A 20,780-nucleotide genomic window follows, 5' to 3' on the forward strand; every position below is an offset into this window, starting at 1 on the left:
AAATAGAATTTAATTAAAAAATTAATTTTTTAGACACAAATTTACTTGTAAAAAAAAAAAAAAAAGAACGCTTTATTTTTGTATTAAAGGAAATCTAATAATCTATTACAATAATTCAATTTTATTTATTCAATGAAATTATTGTAAATATGTATGATAAAAAAAAAAGAAAAAAAATTGCCCAATTTTACAAAATCAAAAAAAAAAAAATTTTATCGTAATATATTAAAAGTTGACTTGTTTTTTACATTTAAAATACATGTATAAAATGAGCACCCTTATTTTAGACCCCTCCATGGCATTGGTTATATACTTATATGTCATCGAGAAATACTGAGAGAATTCTAGCAACATTCGATACATCGGATTTTTCGATATTAGTTTTTCAACTTTACGAATATCGATATATTCTATTTAACAAGCTAATATTTTCTATGTATTAAAAATTATTTTCCACGCGGACAAAAGAAGCTCAGGAATAGTTTTAGTTAGTGGGAAATAAATCATATACTGTAAAGAATAAATAAGTAAATTCATAAATTTCAAGCCAACCGATCAAGAGATGGGGAGGCTGGCTCTCACACAATCTGAGGCTATAAATGCTATAATGAAAAAAAATCACATCATCAATTATAGCCAGTTAGTTAATACATAGTTGACAAGCGTTTCATGGTCTTCATCCCTGGCTGGTATTTCGAATGGAGTTGAAGTTTTTTTTCTTGTTTCATGACGAGTCTATATTTATTTAATAATTTATCACTTAGTATTTAAGCATGTATTGAAATTTGAGCTATTCATAGATTTAAAATAATTGATGGCCCTGAAAAGGGCCGATTGTTTTGTCGATTTGCTGCATGTGTTGGAAATTAACCTCCGAAACCATAAAGAGTACGTCCTTGACGTTTCAATGCATAGACAACGTCCATGGCAGTGACTGTCTTTCTCTTGGCGTGCTCTGTGTATGTGACTGCATCACGGATGACGTTTTCTAGGAAAACCTTGAGAACACCACGTGTCTCTTCATAGATTAATCCAGAGATACGTTTAACACCACCACGACGAGCCAAACGACGGATAGCTGGCTTGGTGATACCTTGGATATTATCACGCAATACTTTACGATGACGTTTTGCGCCTCCTTTTCCAAGTCCTTTGCCTCCTTTACCACGGCCAGTCATGTTGAATAGTATATGTGTTTACTGCTTGACGAACAAGTCGAAAGTAATGCGCAGAACTCAAAAAATTTCGATTTTATGGACTTTTTCGTGCATATTTTACCCTCACTTTTTAGCTCTGAGCCAATGAAAAAAAAATGTTCTTACAATTTCCAGTCAACAGCCAATAGAAAAATTGTGCTCTCCCGTTTCTCATCTGACAACCAATGAGCGTACAGCACACCAGCGCTCCAGAGTTGACAAAACTGTGGTCCCAAACTGCGAAAATCGCATTTCACTTGTGTTCTTCAACCAAGCAACAACGCACAGCAACATTCGACATGGCTCGTACCAAGCAAACTGCTCGTAAATCAACTGGAGGCAAGGCTCCACGCAAACAACTCGCCACTAAGGCAGCTCGTAAGAGTGCACCAGCAACTGGAGGTGTAAAAAAACCACATCGTTATCGTCCAGGAACAGTAGCACTTCGTGAAATCCGTCGTTACCAAAAAAGTACTGAGCTTTTGATCCGCAAGTTGCCATTCCAGCGTCTTGTTCGTGAAATTGCTCAGGACTTCAAGACCGACTTGAGATTCCAGTCATCAGCTGTCATGGCACTCCAGGAAGCCAGTGAAGCATATCTTGTTGGTCTCTTTGAAGACACCAACTTGTGTGCAATCCACGCCAAACGTGTAACCATCATGCCCAAGGACATCCAGTTGGCTCGTCGTATCAGAGGAGAACGTGCTTAAATCACTACACAACAACAAAACAAATCGGCCCTTTTCAGGGCCATAAATTAATCAAACTTGAAAACATCCTTCATTTCTATCGAATCTTGATAATAAAAAATGCAACGACACAGCAAAGTTACTCAACAATTGTATACAACTGTCAATTCATCATTTACGTAATAACGCTTATCTAGTTAAAATATTAAAAAAAAAAATAAAGAAACTTTGAGGTAGCCAGAGCATTTATTTAACCATTAAATATTTTACATAATTTGATTTGGTCTGTGCCGAATTTGGAATGTCTGTGAATTTAATAGTTATTTAAAACAATATTAAAATAACATTATTTATTTAACAATACAAAAAGAAAGTAAAAGATCGTTGAGGGCGTTTTTTTTTTCTAAACATTGAACATCTGTTGAATACAAGGAAAAAAAAAAACTTTTGCTTTGTAACAAGTCTGGCAACAAATATGGTTTTTCTATGCATTTTTTTTTTAATTGTGCAATTTATTATTTATTTACCGGCAATATTGTTTATTGTAAAATGATCTAAAAAGATTAGAGAGATGTTTTTTTTATTGTTGTTGCTTGAGCACTTTTTATTTGTGACGAATAAGTAATAAATATTTATTTAATTAATAACTAATATTTTTTTTACTACAGTAATGAAATAATTTAAAGAGTATATTCATAGTGTGAAATATTTGATGGCCCTGAAAAGGGCCGATTGGTTGTTTTGTTGTAGTTGTTGCTTATGCACTGCTTTTTTCAGTCTTTTTTGGCAAAAGAACAGCTTGGATATTTGGCAAGACACCACCTTGAGCAATTGTAACACCGGAGAGAAGTTTATTCAACTCTTCGTCATTACGGATTGCCAATTGAAGATGACGTGGAATGATTCTTGTCTTCTTGTTGTCACGGGCGGCATTACCTGCCAACTCGAGAACTTCAGCAGCCAAGTATTCCATGACAGCTGCCAAGTAGACTGGTGCACCAGCACCAACACGTTCAGCGTAGTTACCCTTGCGAAGAAGACGATGAATACGTCCAACAGGGAATTGAAGTCCAGCACGGTTTGAACGTGTCTTTGACTTTCCCTTTGATTTGCCTCCTTTGCCACGGCCAGACATGATGCGATGAGAGTTGAGTAAACTTGTTGAGCAGTACACACTACGTGTACAGTGTTCTGATTGAGATTAAAAAAAAAACCGCCGTCAGATACGTATTTATGCCTTTTCGAGGGGCGACTGCGCTCCAATCACGTTGCGTCTGAGAAATTTTGTCCAATCACACGAGTCAAACAAGCAATCATCATGTTTCCTTGTCTAAGCAAAGGATAGCACTAAATTGTAAAGAGCGCACCAATCACGTGAGAGAACAGAGCATTTGTGAGAATTGACGCAACGTGATTGGTGCGCTGTTTACAATTTTATTGAAGCAAACAAGGAAAAAAAAAAAAAAAAACTGTCAACAGCGCCACAATCATGATGCGTGTAATCTCTGAACTGTCATATTTGCTCGTTCTGTCACGCTATTGGTGCGCAACCCAACCAAAAAAGTGTATATATAGGTTGCTCCAGGCGGCGAAAAAAAATTCCAACTTTGACTCTCGTCAAGTTAACATCGTACTCTGTCATCATGCCACCAAAAGCAAGCGGTAAAGCTGTCAAAAAAGCCGGCAAGGCTCAAAAAAACATCACCAAGACTAGCAATTACGTACATCTAAGAAGAGGAAGGAATCTTACGCAATTTACATCTACAAGGTGTTGAAGCAAGTTCATCCTGATACTGGTGTCTCATCAAAAGCCATGAGTATCATGAACAGCTTCGTCAACGACATCTTTGAGCGTATTGCAGCTGAAGCATCCCGTTTGGCTCACTACAACAAGAGATCCACCATCACCTCACGGGAAATTCAAACAGCTGTTCGTCTTCTTCTTCCTGGTGAACTTGCCAAGCATGCTGTCAGTGAAGGCACCAAAGCAGTCACCAAGTACACCAGCTCCAAGTAAACAGTCAACAACAAAAAAAAAAAACCAATCGGCCCTTTTCAGGGCCACAAAATTTTTATAACTTTGAATACTTTTCCTTTCACTTGATAATTATTTAATTCTTCTAGCTTAAAATAATAAATAAATAACGTTTTAATTGTCTCAATTTTGACGTTCAAAACATTGTTTATTTATATCAATTAATACACGCACGCGCACACAACTAATATCATTTTATTAAATTAAAGTCGTCATTCACAATCTAAACAATAAAATCTATCATTCAAATAAATTAATTGCTCCATTTTCCAATATACATACATCATACAAAATTCAATCTTTAAACTCATTGACTATACCTGAAAATCATGTGATAAAAAAAAACATTAAAAAAAAAAAAAAAATATGTGAGGTTAGGTTCCCCACACTCAAGTGAGTAATTGTAAAAAAAAAATCTAAAATAATAATTGCTCCCTTATTTTTTTAATTACTTACATTAATTTTCATTAAAAAGTTATAAATTTAATTTCTTTTTAATAACAATTGTCTAGACACCTTAACAAATTAAAAATAATTTAAAGTTGCTATTGTGTGTGTTGACAAGTGCAGTAGTGTTGAAAAAAAAAAAAAAAAAATATTAAATGGTGCTCAGTGGTCTGTTATTATTTATGGTGCTAAATAAAATTAACAAAAGTTTTTAATTATTATAAAAACAAATATTGCAAAAATGAGTAAAATGTATTCAACTGCTAATTTGACTGACAAAGAACTCAAAGAACAAGGTAATCGACTATTTGGCCTTCACAAATATGAAGATGCTGTTAATTGTTACACAAAAGCCATTGTAAGTAACAACAAATAAAAATTAATTTAACAAAAAAAAAAAAATATCACCACAACATAAAACAAACATTTAAAAAATATTTTACCTAAATTTTAATTCTCTTTTTGGTTTATTGAATGCACAACAAACAAAAACACTAATCTAATTTTTTTTTTTTTTTGTAAATAAATAAATGACTAAGCTGTAAAAATAAATTTTAGAAAGTTTAAAAAAACATCTACTCGATATATTTATTTATAAACAAATAGAAGACAAATAAATAATAATTGTTTTTAATATTGTCAATGGAAAAATAATTTTCTTTTGCAGATTAAAAATCCAGGACATGCTCAATATTATACAAACAGAGCATTGTGTCATTTAAAATTAAAAAGATGGGATTCATCATGTCAAGACTGTCGACATGCATTGGACATGGATCCTTGTTTGGTAAAAGGTCATTTTTTTCTTGGATTGGCACTTTTGGAGCTTGAATCATACGACGAAGCAATAAAACATTTACAAAGAGGTAAAAAAATAATACAACAAATAATTAACAATTAATTTATCTTAACTTTTTTTTTTATTTTTTGTAAATTTAGCTGTTGATCTAGCTAAAGAACAAAAGCTAAATTACGGTGATGATTTAACAAGTGTATTAAGACAAGCAAGAAAACGTAGATTTCAATTGAAAGAAGAACAACGTCTTGCTGAAGAAATTGATCTTCAAACATATTTAAATCAGCTGATTATTCAAGATGCTGATGCTAGACTTTCAAATATTAATGACATTGCAAATGGTACTGTATCAAATAGCAATAATGAAACAACTGAATCAACAATTGAAAATACAAAAATAACATTAAAAAATGAAATTGAAAATAAAAGAGATACATCATTAACAAGACTCAATGATTTATTTGCCAAAGTTGATGAAAGAAGACGAGTAAGTTTATCAATTAAAAATAAACTGATAAATAATATTATGAAATTTTATAAAATTTAATTTTATCATTTACAGAAAAGAGATGTTCCTGATTATCTTTGTGGTAAAATTAGTTTCGAAATATTACAAGAACCAGTTATAACACCAAGTGGTATAACATATGAGCGAAAAGATATTGAAGAGCATTTACAACGTGTTGGACACTTTGATCCAGTAACACGTGTACGATTAACACAAGATCAATTAATTCCAAATTTGGCTATGAAAGATGTTGTTGATTCATTTCTTCAAGAAAATGAATGGGCATTAGATTATTAATTATATTTATTCGTAAAAATCATTGTTTAATAATCATTTTATAATTTACAATAATCATTATGGTAAAAAGTTTAATAAAATTTATTTTTATTTCAAATATTGACTAGTTGATTATTTATAAATCACTGGGATTTTTTATGTTCTAATTTTTGAGTTGATAATTTAAAAAATTGAGATGTCGTTACAATTAAAATAAGAAAAATTGCAAAAATTTGTGGTATCATCCATTGATAAACAGCTGGATTTTTAGTTCCAGCTGTTCCAAGTAAAAACCATCCTAAAAGACGTTGAATTATTGTTATTAATTTGAGATAATTATTTGACGAATTTACATTTGTTATTTTAACTAAACCCATTGTTCCTAATACTGTAATTATTATCCAACTTGTCAACATTGTTGTGTCTTCTGTAGATAATCTCGTCTCGTAGCTAAAAAACAAAAAAGAAATCATTTAATTTGGATAAATTAAATTAAGACTATCACAAATTTAAATACACTTTGTTGGCTTTTAAATGTCAAGATTAATTTTAAATAAATAATTGATTGCTCACCTAAAATTTTTAGCCCAAACAAGAACAGATGGAATAGCAACAACAGCAACAATTGTCCATGTTAAAAATATAATAATATGATTTAATATACTAGTCCTCTTATCATCACCATCATCATCGTCATCTTGATTTTTTATTTTTTTCCATTTACGTAATAACCCATCGAATTTAGTTGTCATCATTCTGAATGATGATATCAATAGTTCCTCAACATAATCATCATACATGTGAATTAATTTCAACAAATAAATTGGTACAGATATTACCATAGCAAGACCACCACAGCTACTTGCTATCAATGATAAAAGTATAAAAGTTGACAACAGTGGTAAACGTTCATATGTACCATCACGTAACAGCCAATCATACCATGAACTTGGAAATATACGTATTGAACGTCCAATAAATTTAGCTGTTATGCTATGAACAATTGAACCAGAAAATACAAAAGTCAAACATATCAATAATATAAATATATTTATCATACCAATTGATACAATAAATTCAATATATAAATTGAAATATATTATTTCAATTATTGTTATTAATAATGGTATTGTATTATTTATATTGTCATTTATTCTTGTTGTTATTAGTAGTAATAATGTACTTATTATAACTGGATATATTTTAAACCAATTGTCTCTGATGTAACAAGATATTTTGTCAATCATGTCACCATTTGTTAGGTGGATTTCAAATTTAAATGATGGATCACTTGTTATTTTTAATACTGATGTACTTTTTGTTTGAATTATTAATTTTATTAGCTTTCCAATGTCTCTGTAAATGTAATTTTTAATATTATTAATATGTTCAGTAGAAAAAACATTGGGGAAATTTATTTTAACAAAGGAAAATTTATTAACAAATATTCAAGACAAGTGTCTAATTTTTAAGTGTTTTCAATAATGCTCGTTATTTTATTTGTAATTTAAATTTGATAATATATTTCCCCAGTGTTTTATTTATTTATTTATGATTTTTTTTTAACTTACTTTTCAGTTATTAGACGTAGCTGACTGATGTGTCCTTGATTATCTGGCTCTAATAATTGAACAACAATTTGTCCATATTTTTCATTACTAATTTCATTTGTTAATTTGTAAATTTTAATATTAACAACATCATAAATTCCTTTGATATTTATAAAATGACGTATACGACCATTTGAATTATGAATAATTTGTTTTTTAAATGTTGATAATAATGGAAATTGATAATTAGAAATAAAATTATTTTCTACTTTTTTTTTATCATACATATCAATATGAATAATTGGATACTTTGTATTTGGAATTTTTAATAAAAAATGTGTTACTTTTAATTTATCAATATCATGTAAATTAATATCAAATGTTTTTCTAATTTTATTTTGATAATCTGGTAGTATTGTTGTTCTATTTGTTATATTCCATGCCCAATCACATTTGCTTGATTTTTTTTTACAAACAAATAGCCAATTTTTAATGTCTAAATTAATTGCATCAATACTTAGATGATCATATTTTGATGTGTCAATTGGTAACATAAGATAAATCCATTTTTTATATTTTTTTTCATTATCATCAGATAATTTCCAAGTGAAAAATGATCTTGAATCTTCAATCCAATGTCCATTGTCATCATCATCATCGTCAAACTCAACTTTCATTTCATATTTTTCCAAATTATTACCAGAAAATTTCTTAAATAAAAATACATCAGTTAATTAATCATCACAGCAATTAATATTTTAATAATAAAATTGATCAAAACTTACGTTAATTAAATGATAATTAAATGATGCTAATTTTTGATCATGTTGATGATATATTTTTTTGTGTTTTACATCAATTAAATCAAATAATGTACGTGAAATTGAAATGACCAATTGTTTACACCAAAGTATTGATAGATGATCAGTTGATATCCATACATCTGGTATTGATGTTGTCAGTATATTAACATCAGCATTAACATCAAGAATTTGTGTTGATGTTACAAGATGATCTCTTGGTCCACCACCAATTGATACAACACTTATTCCCATGTCTTTTAGTCTAGTATTATTATCATTAACATCAGTATAAAATTTATTTAATGTTTTATCTATTGAAAATCTTGATATATGTGGAGCTGCCAGTGTTATCAATATATTTGATAGACTATCATTTAGCTTATTGTCATAAAGTAAAGCTGCTTTTGCTATTATTCCACCCATTGAATGACCAATTAATATTACTTTATTTTCTTTTCCATTATAAAGACGTAATATTTTTTTAATACATTTTGATACAAATACTGTTTGATCTTTTAAAACACCTGGAATTTTAATTAATTTTTTTTTTTAAATTGTTTGTTGTTAAGAAAAGGTTGTTATTTAATTTTTTACCTCCGTATAAAGCTGAGTATTCTTCAGCCAATGATACAGTGAAAAAATCAAAATGAAATGGTGTTCGATATTTCAATGACATCCTGAGACAAACAGAAGCTAAAGATCTTACTAAAATTTAAAAATAAAAATATTTAATTTACATAAGTGAATTAACAAGTAAATAAAATATATTTAAATTTGTTTTTTAATTGATATTCTTTTCAAATTAAATTAATAATATCTTATTATAAATTTAAGTTTAAAATTTTAATTTACCTTGTTGATGTGATCCAGCATTACCAGGTATAAAAAGTACTGGAATACCATTAAATTCCATTCTCCTAAGTTTTTCAGTAACAAAACCTTCTCCATAAGCAAATAATCCATATCTTGGATAATTTTTTTCAACATGATCATCTAATTTAATTTGCTAAAAAATAAATAACAATTTAATTTATAAATTTAATAAATTTACTAAATTCTATAATAAACAATTACCACGTATTGTGGATATTCAAACATCCATGTCATATCACAATAATTTTCCTCATTATCACCAAGATAACGAATTCCACCTAATACATAGACACCAAAAGTAAATACTGATATGATAATGATGCTTAGATAGCCCAGGGCTACTCCAAATTTTTTCATTTTTAATTACAAAAAAAAAGACAAGTCACTTGTATTAAATATTATAACATTAATAATATTAATTAATAATTATACAAAAAAACATGACGAATATATTGGAATTAAATCCAAGCTGATTATTATCAATAATGACTGATTTATTACATTTGTTTACTTTTATTATTTACTGATTAACAAACAATAAAAAATGACCATAACCTCTTCCTTCTCATCGGCCATTTTTATTAATTTTTTTCATCCAATTTTTAGTAAATATAAATAGCATTTTCATTAATCAAATAAAAATAAATAAATTCATGAATCACATGAATGAATTGTTGGCTAAATTTTGCAACAAACGACCTTCATATTATACCCACTACTTTTTCAAGCAATTTAAAATAATAAAAATAATACAAAACTGGTTTTGCATGATGCCAAGAAACAGGTTTATCAAGATATTAAAAAAAATTGTGTTTATTTTTTAGTTTTTTTATCAATTTATTTAAACATTAAAATTGCTTTATATTGTTTCAACTAGATAACTAGTCGTAAAAAAAATATAGATAGAAAAAAAATTAGATTAAAGAAAAGCAAAAAAAAAAAAAATATTAAAGGAATGTTTTGTTGATTATTCTTCTGATGGTTTTGGTGTTGTTATGAACTGCTCATTTTCAGGTAATTTTTTGTGTCCACAATCAACAATGACAACGTCATTTGCTGGTTTGTCTCTGTTGTCAGTCTTGGTTGATTCAATTTTTCTAACTGATTTCTGTAAAATTAATAATAACATTAACAAAATAAAGCTCAATTTGAATATTGGCTAAAAATAAATTGATATTTTCTTTGTTAACAACAACTAACCATTCCTTTGAGGACTTTTCCAAAAACAACATGACGATTATCAAGCCAAGATGTTTGCTTTGTTGTAATGAAAAATTGTGATCCATTTGTGTCTTTTCCTGCATTAGCCATTGATACCCATCCAGCACCATAATGCTTGAGCTTGAAATTTTCATCAGCGAATTTTTCACCATAAATACTGCGTCCTGATTAATTTAATTAGATAAAAAAAAATTAATATCAATTAATAAATGATATATTTAATTTAGTAAGTAAAGACAAACCTCCAGTTCCATCGCCTCTTGTGAAATCACCACCTTGAAGCATGAAATCCTTGATAATACGATGGAATTTTGATCCTTTGTATCCTTCACCTTCTTTTTTCTTAGCAAGTTCAGCGAAATTTCTTACTGTTTTTGGTACAGTTTTACCAAAAAGACCAATTTCAATACGTTCTAATTTTTCATCTCCGAGTGCAATATCAAACCATACCTTTTAAACAATAATAAATTAAATATTAATTAATATTAAAATAAATAATAATCATGATAAATTAAATAATAGAGTTTATAAACTTACCACGTCAGTGATTTTTAGATCATTTTTCTCAGCAGATCCTAGACAAACAACAGCAAGGCCAATTGCCAAAAGAACAAAAGCCCTCATTTTAATTATTTAAATAAAAAACAATTGGCACTTAATAATTAAATAATTATTTGGAGTATCAATTGACTGGGAGTCAGGGACTCAGGGAGAGGATCAGAGAGGATGTGAAATAATACAGATGTGGCTTTCAATTGCTTTCAATTTTTGTATTAGTTTAATTGTCTATAACCACGCCGGTTTTAAGCAAAATGCCAACGTTGTTGACTCTGAACGTGGAACAATCTGATAGGTCAATGAACATGACTCTTTTTCCCCACTCTAATTAGTCATTTATTTATAAATAATTTATAAACAAAAGAAAAAATATACTATTGTTAATTTAATAATTAATTTAATAATGAATTTTTAAATTTGTTTTTTTTTTTTTAATTTTTTTATCTTTTATTACAATGGTTTTTTTTTTTCTCTTATTATTTATAATATAATTTTCTATAATTTTTATTTTTTTAATTTTCTTTTATCATACCAAAAATTTAAGTTCTCCAAACATAAAATTTTTTAGTTTTACAAATAACTTAATATTATTGTTGCTTTTTATTTTAATTTATTTTGGACAATATTGAAAATTTATTTTTAATGATATTTTATTGTTGTTGTTTCGATTTTTTAAATTTCTTTTTTAAGTTAATTGTCATTTATTCGACATGAAATTATAATATAATTTTTATAAAATATAAAATTGCAAGTCACGTACATTTAATTATACCAAAATTTGTCGTGGAAAATAAGTTTGGTCATATATTTTTTTTATTTGACAAAAATATTGTCATTTTATTCCCACATTTTAACACATTCACAAAGTAAACCATAATATTTAGCTTTTAATTCTTATTTTATAATTTTATTGAAATATTGACATTATTAATAATTTTAATAATTAATTATGTAATGCTTAAATACATTTTTTATTATTTTTTAAACAATTTAAAATTTTCATTTTGAAATTATCCAATTAATTTTAAAAAGAAAAATTTTAAAATTATTTATAAAAAGTAATGCATATTTAAGCATAACATAATTAATAATTTTAATAATAAAATAATAATTATTCATGTAATTATTAAATACATATCTATTTCTTTTTTTATTATTTTTAAATTTTTTCCTTTGAAATGATATAATTTTTTTTTTCCATAAATTTCTAGCATTCATTTAAAAAAAAAAAAAAACCCAAAATAATATTTTTATCTTTTGCAATATTAATTAAAAATAAGTTTTATTTTTTACAAAATAAGTAACACAAATAATTTTTATAAATTTGTGCATTAAACGATAGAATAAAATTGAAAAAAAAAAAAAAAACGATAAAATTAATATTAAGCGATTTTCATTAGTATCTGATTATTTTTTTTTTTTTTTTTTAGTCAAATTAAATGACAATTTTTTAATTAATATTAATATTATATTATCTGTGCTTGTTGTTATTTTTTTTATTACTTTTTCTGATTGATCACGAAGACTGAATAAATTAATATTCAATATGATATAGAAATTTTAATTGAACACTTCAATTAAAAATAAAATGATGAGATAGATGGCGAAATTATTCATCGCACTGATAGTATGTTGTCCTGTTGTACCAAGTTGAACAAGCAAAAATTAAACAAAAAAAAAATATTTCATTTATTATCATATAAGAAGACTCATTAAAGAAAAAAAAAAATACGATGAATTTTTTTATTTAATTTTTCATCATCACATTAATTTTTTACAAGCATAAGTGCAAAAAGAAAAAAAATAATTAAAATTAAAAATAAAGAAAAAAAAGTATATTGACAATAAAATATTTTTTTTTTATTAAACACATGGGACTTACGTCTTTTTACCATTATAAAATTTCAAGTATATTAAAAACTTGAAAAAAATATTGCCAAATTATTTATAACAAATGAATTTTTATCTTGTTTTTTTAAGTTTTTTACAAAAAAAACAAAAAAAAAAAAATGACGAAAATTGGCACTTACGCTTTTTTGGCTCTAATGTGATGATTGATGATTTATCATCATTTAAAAATATTTACCTTTGTTTGTTAACATTTCTACGTGATAATCTTCTTCCATGGTCTGTTGTTGCTAATGTATAACGTTTTGTATGTTTTGGATTTGTTCTGAGCTCACGTGGATCAACTGATTTAGCTTTATCAAGTTTACCCATAAATGCTTCAATTAATTTTGAACAATTTAAATTTTTTTCTGGTTCCCATGTGTCATCTTTTGATGAAAAACCTTTCCATCTTATTAAAAATTCTTTTTCTTTATTTTTTTTAAAATAAACATCAAGTATTTTTTCAACTTCATATTCTTTTTTACTATTTTTATCATCTTTTTCTTCAGTTTCATCGTCATCATCATCACCAACATCATTATTTTTAGTTTGTTTGACATTTTTACCTGTTGAATTTTAATATATTTTAATTATTATTGTTTATTTTTTTTAATTATTTATAATACTTACCATTTTTAGGTGATTTGCTTGTTTTGGTTGTTTTCTTTTTTCCTTTTGGCACTTTTTTTTTGAGCTTCTTGGCTTTTGATGGAGTTACCTTTTTTTCAGCTTCAATATTTTCTTCATCATTTTCTGCCTCAAGATACTCTTCAATTAATCTTGGACACCTTAAACCGTCTTCTCCTTCCCAAGTATCAGAATCCTCACTGTATCCTTTCCATCTAACTAAAAATTGACGCTTTCCTTTAATTGTACGTGCATCAACAATTCTTTCAACCTGAAATTTAAATATATAAATATTAATTAACATTTTCTAATTAAGCGTAATTTAATTGAGCCATTTTATCATCAAGTACAGCCACAAGTTGCTCAATAATTAAATTACATAATCAACATTTAATAACACACAAGATAAAAAAAAAAATAAAAAAAAATTTTTAAAAAATGATGAATCATATTAATTATTATTAATAACAATTATTATTTAATAATATAAATATATTATTATTTTTTTTAAAACAAACAACAATAAAAAAAAATATGAGCATTTTATTAATTTCTATTTCCAAGTATTTTCATGGCGGGAAAATACCAACAACCTAACAAAAAAAAAAAAAAATGTACAACAAATTTTTTAAAAAATAAATAAATATTAACCTCATATTCTTCAGCATCAGTTTCTTCATTTGATTTTTCTTTTTCTTTAATTTTTGTTTCTTCAACTTCATTATTGTGTTCTTTTGATACATCAGCATCATCATCAGCACCATCATCATCCTGTGACGTTGTTGGTTTATTATTTGTTTCCTTCTTTCGACGCTTGTTACTTTTAACATCACTATTATCATGCTCATCAGATGTTGTACTCAAATGATCATCATTATCATGATTTTCATTTTTATTTTCATCATCAATTGATTTTTCATTAATTGATTTTGATGATCTACCTCTTTTTTTTCCTTTAGTCATGTTGTTGTTATCTGGTTCTTTTACCTCATCAACACAACTTGTATCAGTGGTATTTGGCGATACTGTACCGCCATTTTCCTCATGATCTCCCTCACTTCCATTTGTCTCGGATTTTCTCTTCTTCCCCTTTAAATTTACACTACGCATTTTTCTTCTCTTTTTTTTTTTTTATATCTCAAATAGGAAAAATATAATCAACAGCCAACACACGACCAATATTGATAAAAAAATTTTTTAATTATTAAAAAATTAATTCACTACACTTGAATTGTTTTTTTTTTTTTTTTTTTTTATTATAAAATAAATTATCAACAGTATGCTTGTTTATGCACACGTATTAAAAAAAAAAAAAAGGAGTCACCCTGTTTTACCGTCAACGTTTTTTTTTTTTGGTTCCCCGGCTAATTTTTGCTATCTTTTTTAGGTTATGTTTTAATTGAGGTATTATACTAACTGTATTAAAACGTATTAAATTAAAAAAAAATAATAATTAATCAATTAAATAAAATAATGATTATTTGTATTATTAATTTATAATTTATATATATTATAAACAAATAGTTTCAATAATTATTATTATAAAATATATGCAATCTCACACACACCGGTAGCAAAATGACGCGCGCGTCATCAAAAAACAAAAATAATAATGATAATAATGCATAAAAAAATGTGACGCTGATGATGATAAAATGGCGGTATTTATTTAAAATGGCAGGCAGTGTTGTCATTGGTTACAAGCTCATGTTACATCACCAATTTTTTTTTTTTTTATGATTTTTAATATTAAATCATGTCAAAGTCAGTGGCAATTTATGAAAAGCCAACATCACATCTTGGTTTACCAGATTGGTATGCTAAACAATGGGAATTAAAAAATTTAACTAAAAAAAATATTGATGGATCATTTGATTTACGTAATTCATCAGTAACTTTAAGAAATGAAACAAAAATACAAACAGATTGGGATTTACGTATAAATAATTCAAGACTTGATGATAGAATTAAAGAATTAAAAAATTGGCATGATTTATTTGGTAAATTATTAAATAAATTAATAAAAGAAAAAACATATTTACAAGATGATAAAAATGAGACTGAAAAACAACTTGAAAATATTGAACTACCATTGCAAATAATATCACAATGTATATCAATGAGAGATTGCAGAAGAAGTAGCGAATTAACATATGATGAACCTGATACTGAGCTAAAAAAAGAATTAATTGTTGTTGAATCTGCTAAAAAATTATTGACTGAAAAAATTCATGATGCATGGAAAAAGTTAAATAGACTTGAAGAAGTTAAATTTGAGCTTAATCTTGATTTTGAAAATAAACAAAATGCCATTGAAATTGATTATGAAAGTTTCAACTTAGATAAAAATTCAGCTGGTATTTCTTACAAGCCAAATTCCATGAGAATTCCAAAAAAGTATGCTCTTATTAATTTATTTTTTATGATAATTTAATTTATAAATAAATATTGATAATAATTATTATTAATTTTAGCTCAAAAACATATTCAACATGGAATGAAAATTGTAAAAAAATAAAAGATTTAGCTGAAAATGAATTACAAGATGCATATAGTTTTCGTGAAGCAATGAATGTATCAAGAAAACGTACGAAAATTGAAATTGAAGCACAACAAGATGCAACTGATTACTCGCTGAGAAAAAGAATATACACAACTCAACAATCAAGAAATGAAATGGACTGGCAAAAGAGAAAATTGATAAATGAAATGGATATATTGATGAAAGAAATAAATAAACTTGAAGAATCATTGAGAGACAAAAGTTATTATATAAAATGTGCTGAAACAAGATTAGAAAATAGAACATATCGTCCTGGTTTTGAGCTTTGTCGTGATGAAACTGAATTTGGTTTGACTGATGAAATTTTACAATTACGAAAAACAAAGCAAGATTTAATGGAAAAAATTAATTCTTTAAAGTAGCTATTTTTAAATTAACCTATTATTTCATTCTTCTTCATTTTTTGTTTTACAATTATTGATTATTTTATTTTTTAAATTACAGAACAACTTACAATGGTCTTGAATCATTGCTGATAAAAATCCAAGGTAATTTGGATGATAAACAACACTCAATGATGACTGATATTAAATGTCTTGATATTCGTGCAACTTTAAAACGTGGTGATCGTTCAAAACTACAAAACGAAACTGATCGTAACATTGTGTTGACTCAACTTGAAAAAGAAATACCACTACTTGATTATTAATTACCACTTGCACAAAAAAAAAAACCAAGCAATCTAGCACTGATTATATTCAACAATAAAAATAATAATTCACTCTGCACAATTGTGATGATATAAATACATCATTTGAAAAAAAAATTTACATAATAAACAAATTTTTAATCAAACATTTGTTTAATTTTTAATATTTATAATGTGATGTTTTCTGAATTAGCCAATAGTAAACTGTACTGAGTTATAAACTGATCAGTTTTAGCTGGCTCCAATGTTTTAACAGCTCTTCTATGTATGTCTGATACTTTCATTGGATCACCATGTTTCATTTCAAATAAAATATAATCAAGCCAAACTTCAATATGACTTTTTCCAAATTGCAATGCTGCCATTTCATGTGGTTTTCTTGCATTTAATTTACATACATTTGGCTGTAGTATTTCTAAATCAGCCATTTTTTTGTGTAACTCTAAACACAATGGTGGAAGTAATGATAACTCTTGATACTTTTTTCTAGCAGCTTCAATACCTAGTTTTTAAAAAAAATTAAAATAACAAATTAATATTTTACAAATTGATAATTTAATATTTATATTTACCATTAGTTAAAATAATCCATTCAATATATGGAACTTTAATTAACTTTGATATTTCTGGAGCTTGCATTATTCCAGTCTTGAATATATCTTCAACTTTATCTGGACATTTTGCTTGATAATAAAGTAATTTCATTTGCCATATTGGCAATGAATTATCACCCAATGCTTTAATAGCAATTGTAAATTCATTATCTATTATTTCACTGTCACTATTTATTTTCATTAAATGTTTTAATTTCATTTGCCAAAGAGTTAATGAGCTTGGAATAGCATCAGTTCCATATTTTAACACTTGATAAATTTTTTCATTAGATGTTTCATCATGTTTATCACTTTTCAACATGTGAAACCAATTAATGTAATATTTTTCTTGTAGTTTTTTAGCTTGATGTGCTTGAATTAATGCATTTTTTAAAAGTTTACGTTTGTAATTTGGTAGTACTGTTAAATCTTTGTTAATTTCAAGAAGACAATTTATATATAACGACCAAATTTGTTCAGATTTTAAACGTTTAACAGCTGTTTGATAAACTTCATTGCAAGAACTTATTCTGTCTCTTACTGATGATGATTCCATGTCATTATCAACTTCCATTTTTTCGTCATCTGGATTGTATGATAAACCTTCAAGTTCACGTCTTGCCATGAAATCCCACATCTCTGCTTTGTTTGAATATTTAGTAGTTAAATCACCAAGTATTTGATTTTGTAACTTTTCAGTATTTTTATAATTTTTAGCAATATTTAAAAGTCCAATAATGTAATTTACATCATTGATATTATTTGATGCTGTTTTGTAAATTATTTGAGCACGTTTTATTTCAACTGGTAAATCATTTTCAATTTTTGGCTCTTTAACAATTGATTCTTCAACTTTTTCATCAATTGATTCATCAGCTTTTTCATCAATTGATTCATCAACTTTTGCATCAACTGATTCAACAACTTTATCACTAGTTGATTCATCAACTTTTTTAGCTTTAGCTGGCTTATTAGTTTTTTTCTCTGTTTGTTCCAATTCTAATCTGTAATTATAATTAATTAAATTTTAAAAATAAAGCAAGCAATAGTGACAATAGACCAATTAAAATTTATAATTACGTAAAAAGATCAGTATAGAGTAGCTGAGAATCTGGATGTGAACGTAAACCAGCAAGAATATATTTTTTAGCATTATCTAAATTTTTATTCTCTTCCATTTCCCATTTTGATGCAATGTGCCAACATTTTGGATTATTTTGATGTGCCTGAATCATTTTACCAATCATTCTACTCACGCAAGATTTAAATTTCTTTAAAAAAAAAAACAAAAGACAATTGAATAAATGTTGTAACAATAATAAAAATTTATTAAAAATACTTACAACTTGTTTGCAAAATGTCATGTAAGCAATCCAAAATCTAAAATCATCTTGAAATCTAAATACTGCTGATTTATATAATGAATTAATTTTATTTGCAATAGAAAAATCAATCTCACTTTTTTTAGCAATAATTTGTAATTTCTGTAAATTAAATTAATTTAATTATACATATTGTTTAATTATTTTATTATTATTTCATTTACCTTACGACGTTCTTTAACAAGTTTTAATAAATCCATTTCATACTGAATATATCTCAAAAAATCTTCTTTATTTTTTTGATGTCGTTGAATTTTATATTCAAATTCTTTACGTTTTTTTGCAATATCCCTGTTTTTTTTTAACAATAAATAATAATAATTAGTAACAATAATTAATATATTAATTTTAACCTAAAAACTTACTTAATTTCAGTTCTTTCAAATAATTTTATCCTTTCCATTTGCTCCAATTGTGGGATCATATCCTCACAACGTTTTTCAACAAATTCTGCCATTGTTTATGTTTTTTATACTATCACCTAATAAACAAGTATTTTATTGTTTATTAATAAACAATATACACAACGAGACAGTAAATCTTTTTCACGTGTTGATCCAATTCCTTTTTTTTTTTTTTTTAATTGATCAATTTTTTTCTATTGGCTGTGCTGATTCAGGATTGTTCAGGATGACCAACATGACTGAAATTATCAACATAAATTTAAACAATTAATCATTATCAAAAACTCATTAATTAATTATTAAAATTGTTTAAATAATTAAAAAAAATATTTTAAAATTATTTATTTAATTATTTATTTATTAATTTATTATTATTTTCATGTAAATTGGACATACGAGCGGCCATTTTGTGTCAAATATTATTGGTATTTATAATGGTGTCATCAAGATGTCGCGCAGTGTACCTCGAACCATCACAGTGTTAACAACGGATAAAGTAAACAGCTCAGTATTCTCAGTGTATTTTTTTTTTTTACTCCAATTGTGTAAAAAAACATCTCAATGATGGCTGACAGTTAACATTCTTTGCCAATTTATATAGTGATAACATTAAATAAAAAGTGATATACACAATTAACACAACAAAATCAATCAATTAAAAATCATAAATAATATTAACAATTACAAGTGAATTAATAGTTAAGTGTGTCATCATCAAAAACATGACTGACGAACAATCATCAACGGTAAGTTACATGATCAAAATAAATACATACCAACTAATAATAATAACTTAAAAAAATTCCATTTAAATTCTATTTAATCAATGCTAATTATAATAAAAAATCATAATCCAATAATATAATAATATAACCTAATTTATTTGTGATTTTTTTTTGCTAATTCGTGAGTAAAAAAATAGAAGAAAAAAAAAAATAACAAATCAATAAAATATAGATATATGTTGTTGCAGTAGAGCTAAAGGGTGCATAGAAGGCCATTGGTGTAGGGTAGGGGCAGGGGCGGGAGAGAGGGGGGATTATATTAAAAAGGCGGCAGAGTGAAAGGTTAAAAAAATTTTTTGGAATCCTTTGGCATGAATCGGTATGTTGCGCTTGCGCAAATAACACGACAAACGGTTCATTGGCCGATTGTGTTTATGGCGCTATGGAGTTAAATAAAAAATTTTAAAGGGGGTAAAAGAGGAAAATAGTGGGAGAGAAAAAAAGTGTTGAGGGTGTCAGATACTCTGACGTCATGCTGACGAATCGTCATGGGTTTGTCATCTGTTTTCTCACGATTCTCTAATCTCTGTTGGTATAAATTTTAACGCCCAATAAATTGACATTTTATCTATAATAATTTTTTAAAATATTTAAAAATTGTTGTTATTATTTATTTTTATATTGAAAAAAATATTTTTGATCATTCAAAGTAATTATTTTGGATTATAATATTAGGGTTTAGGTGGGGCAAATATTTTTATATTTTAAATTATTGAAATTTATTATTGAAAAAACAATTAAAATACTCCTAAAAAAATTGTTAAATAAATTTTAAAAATTAACCCTTATTTGCCCTTACTTCTAAAAGGGAAAATAATTAAAATTTTAACATAAAAATTTGAAATAAACATCGAGGAAAAAAATTAAAATTAATGAATAAATTTTTTTTTAAATTAACCCTTTATTTAACCCTTATTTTAAAAAATAATAATTTT

General features: G+C 26.4%; 9 protein-coding genes and 2 pseudogenes across 10 annotated transcripts in view; 5 read left to right on the forward strand and 6 right to left on the reverse strand.

Moving 5' to 3' along the window:
• The window catches only part of LOC122850177, a 40,096-nt pseudogene extending 38,127 nt beyond the window's left edge, over positions 1 to 1,969 (forward strand).
• Positions 867 to 1,184, reverse strand: LOC122850224 (histone H4). The gene has a single exon (XM_044149306.1). The coding sequence runs from the start codon at positions 1,176 to 1,178 to the stop codon at positions 867 to 869; it is 312 nt and encodes a 103-aa protein (XP_044005241.1). The 5' UTR covers positions 1,179 to 1,184.
• Positions 1,970 to 2,642: 673 nt separating the features above from the next.
• LOC122850210 (histone H2A-like) lies at positions 2,643 to 3,020 on the reverse strand. The gene has a single exon (XM_044149293.1). The coding sequence runs from the start codon at positions 3,018 to 3,020 to the stop codon at positions 2,643 to 2,645; it is 378 nt and encodes a 125-aa protein (XP_044005228.1).
• Positions 3,021 to 3,528: 508 nt separating this feature from the next.
• Positions 3,529 to 3,999, forward strand: LOC122850214 (annotated as a pseudogene).
• Positions 4,000 to 4,106: 107 nt separating this feature from the next.
• Positions 4,107 to 6,054, forward strand: LOC122850164 (E3 ubiquitin-protein ligase CHIP). The gene is made up of 4 exons (XM_044149236.1): positions 4,107 to 4,725; positions 5,035 to 5,233; positions 5,307 to 5,650; positions 5,726 to 6,054. The coding sequence occupies exons 1-4, from the start codon at positions 4,609 to 4,611 to the stop codon at positions 5,966 to 5,968; spliced, it is 903 nt and encodes a 300-aa protein (XP_044005171.1). The 5' UTR covers positions 4,107 to 4,608; the 3' UTR covers positions 5,969 to 6,054.
• Positions 6,055 to 6,090: 36 nt separating this feature from the next.
• Positions 6,091 to 9,860, reverse strand: LOC122850085 (GPI inositol-deacylase). The gene is made up of 7 exons (XM_044149095.1): positions 9,375 to 9,860; positions 9,153 to 9,306; positions 8,895 to 9,005; positions 8,283 to 8,824; positions 7,519 to 8,207; positions 6,521 to 7,303; positions 6,091 to 6,397 (listed from the first exon to the last, which is right to left on the reverse strand). The coding sequence occupies exons 1-7, from the start codon at positions 9,528 to 9,530 to the stop codon at positions 6,091 to 6,093; spliced, it is 2,742 nt and encodes a 913-aa protein (XP_044005030.1). The 5' UTR covers positions 9,531 to 9,860.
• A 119-nt stretch (positions 9,861 to 9,979) lies between these two features.
• On the reverse strand, positions 9,980 to 11,227 carry LOC122850182 (peptidyl-prolyl cis-trans isomerase B-like). Its single transcript, XM_044149259.1, has 4 exons — positions 10,932 to 11,227; positions 10,637 to 10,844; positions 10,374 to 10,558; positions 9,980 to 10,281 (listed from the first exon to the last, which is right to left on the reverse strand). The coding sequence occupies exons 1-4, from the start codon at positions 11,016 to 11,018 to the stop codon at positions 10,141 to 10,143; spliced, it is 621 nt and encodes a 206-aa protein (XP_044005194.1). The 5' UTR covers positions 11,019 to 11,227; the 3' UTR covers positions 9,980 to 10,140.
• Positions 11,228 to 11,337: 110 nt separating this feature from the next.
• On the reverse strand, positions 11,338 to 14,667 carry LOC122850150 (chromodomain-helicase-DNA-binding protein 1-like). The gene is made up of 4 exons (XM_044149221.1): positions 14,121 to 14,667; positions 13,473 to 13,740; positions 13,039 to 13,408; positions 11,338 to 12,589 (listed from the first exon to the last, which is right to left on the reverse strand). The coding sequence occupies exons 1-4, from the start codon at positions 14,577 to 14,579 to the stop codon at positions 12,562 to 12,564; spliced, it is 1,125 nt and encodes a 374-aa protein (XP_044005156.1). The 5' UTR covers positions 14,580 to 14,667; the 3' UTR covers positions 11,338 to 12,561.
• A 95-nt stretch (positions 14,668 to 14,762) lies between these two features.
• Positions 14,763 to 16,828, forward strand: LOC122850134 (tektin-2). Its single transcript, XM_044149164.1, has 3 exons — positions 14,763 to 15,866; positions 15,944 to 16,390; positions 16,477 to 16,828. Exons 1-3 carry the CDS (start codon positions 15,226 to 15,228, stop codon positions 16,679 to 16,681), a joined length of 1,293 nt encoding a protein of 430 aa, XP_044005099.1. The 5' UTR covers positions 14,763 to 15,225; the 3' UTR covers positions 16,682 to 16,828.
• On the reverse strand, positions 16,396 to 19,299 carry LOC122850102 (U3 small nucleolar RNA-associated protein 6 homolog). The gene is made up of 6 exons (XM_044149121.1): positions 19,022 to 19,299; positions 18,821 to 18,947; positions 18,618 to 18,758; positions 18,355 to 18,545; positions 17,254 to 18,278; positions 16,396 to 17,183 (listed from the first exon to the last, which is right to left on the reverse strand). Exons 1-6 carry the CDS (start codon positions 19,111 to 19,113, stop codon positions 16,849 to 16,851), a joined length of 1,911 nt encoding a protein of 636 aa, XP_044005056.1. The 5' UTR covers positions 19,114 to 19,299; the 3' UTR covers positions 16,396 to 16,848.
• A 218-nt stretch (positions 19,300 to 19,517) lies between these two features.
• The window catches only part of LOC122850106 (3-phosphoinositide-dependent protein kinase 1), a 43,802-nt gene continuing 42,539 nt past the window's right edge, over positions 19,518 to 20,780 (forward strand). The window contains exon 1 of one of the 2 annotated variants that reach the window (XM_044149126.1): positions 19,518 to 19,806. In XM_044149126.1, coding sequence (XP_044005061.1) covers positions 19,783 to 19,806 — 24 coding nt within the window. In that variant the 5' untranslated portion in view covers positions 19,518 to 19,782. The remainder of the gene's footprint in view (positions 19,807 to 20,780) is intronic. The other variant, XM_044149127.1, reaches the window with a different exon arrangement.

The sequence above is a fragment of the Aphidius gifuensis genome, linkage group LG2 (genome assembly GCF_014905175.1).
Source record: "Aphidius gifuensis isolate YNYX2018 linkage group LG2, ASM1490517v1, whole genome shotgun sequence".
In the NCBI taxonomy this organism is placed as follows: domain Eukaryota; kingdom Metazoa; phylum Arthropoda; class Insecta; order Hymenoptera; family Braconidae; genus Aphidius; species Aphidius gifuensis.

Bases quoted from the DNA above. Each gene is read 5' to 3' on its own strand.
- LOC122850224 (XM_044149306.1), bottom strand. From the start codon at position 1,178: ATGACTGGCCGTGGTAAAGGAGGCAAAGGACTTGGAAAAGGAGGCGCA.
- LOC122850210 (XM_044149293.1), bottom strand. From the start codon at position 3,020: ATGTCTGGCCGTGGCAAAGGAGGCAAATCAAAGGGAAAGTCAAAGACA.
- LOC122850164 (XM_044149236.1), top strand. From the start codon at position 4,609: ATGAGTAAAATGTATTCAACTGCTAATTTGACTGACAAAGAACTCAAA. The intron at 4,726-5,034 runs GTAAGTAACAAC...TTTCTTTTGCAG, and splicing joins ATTGTTACACAAAAGCCATT to ATTAAAAATCCAGGACATGC. The intron at 5,234-5,306 runs GTAAAAAAATAA...TTGTAAATTTAG, and splicing joins AATAAAACATTTACAAAGAG to CTGTTGATCTAGCTAAAGAA.
- LOC122850085 (XM_044149095.1), bottom strand. From the start codon at position 9,530: ATGAAAAAATTTGGAGTAGCCCTGGGCTATCTAAGCATCATTATCATA. The intron at 9,307-9,374 runs GTAATTGTTTAT...TTTATTTTTTAG, and splicing joins TTGAATATCCACAATACGTG to CAAATTAAATTAGATGATCA. The intron at 8,825-8,894 runs GTAAAAAATTAA...TTAAAATTCCAG, and splicing joins ATACTCAGCTTTATACGGAG to GTGTTTTAAAAGATCAAACA.
- LOC122850182 (XM_044149259.1), bottom strand. From the start codon at position 11,018: ATGAGGGCTTTTGTTCTTTTGGCAATTGGCCTTGCTGTTGTTTGTCTA. The intron at 10,559-10,636 runs GTTTGTCTTTAC...TAAATTAATCAG, and splicing joins AAGAGGCGATGGAACTGGAG to GACGCAGTATTTATGGTGAA. The intron at 10,282-10,373 runs GTTAGTTGTTGT...TTAATTTTACAG, and splicing joins GAAAAGTCCTCAAAGGAATG to AAATCAGTTAGAAAAATTGA.
- LOC122850150 (XM_044149221.1), bottom strand. From the start codon at position 14,579: ATGCGTAGTGTAAATTTAAAGGGGAAGAAGAGAAAATCCGAGACAAAT. The intron at 13,741-14,120 runs GTTAATATTTAT...TTTAAATTTCAG, and splicing joins CTGATGCTGAAGAATATGAG to GTTGAAAGAATTGTTGATGC. The intron at 12,590-13,038 runs GTAAATATTTTT...TTGGTACAACAG, and splicing joins AGAAATGTTAACAAACAAAG to GACAACATACTATCAGTGCG.
- LOC122850134 (XM_044149164.1), top strand. From the start codon at position 15,226: ATGTCAAAGTCAGTGGCAATTTATGAAAAGCCAACATCACATCTTGGT. The intron at 15,867-15,943 runs GTATGCTCTTAT...TATTAATTTTAG, and splicing joins TCCATGAGAATTCCAAAAAA to CTCAAAAACATATTCAACAT. The intron at 16,391-16,476 runs GTAGCTATTTTT...TTTAAATTACAG, and splicing joins GAAAAAATTAATTCTTTAAA to AACAACTTACAATGGTCTTG.
- LOC122850102 (XM_044149121.1), bottom strand. From the start codon at position 19,113: ATGGCAGAATTTGTTGAAAAACGTTGTGAGGATATGATCCCACAATTG. The intron at 18,948-19,021 runs GTAAGTTTTTAG...AAAAAAAAACAG, and splicing joins TTTGAAAGAACTGAAATTAA to GGATATTGCAAAAAAACGTA. The intron at 18,279-18,354 runs GTAATTATAAAT...TTATAATTACAG, and splicing joins CTCTATACTGATCTTTTTAC to ATTAGAATTGGAACAAACAG.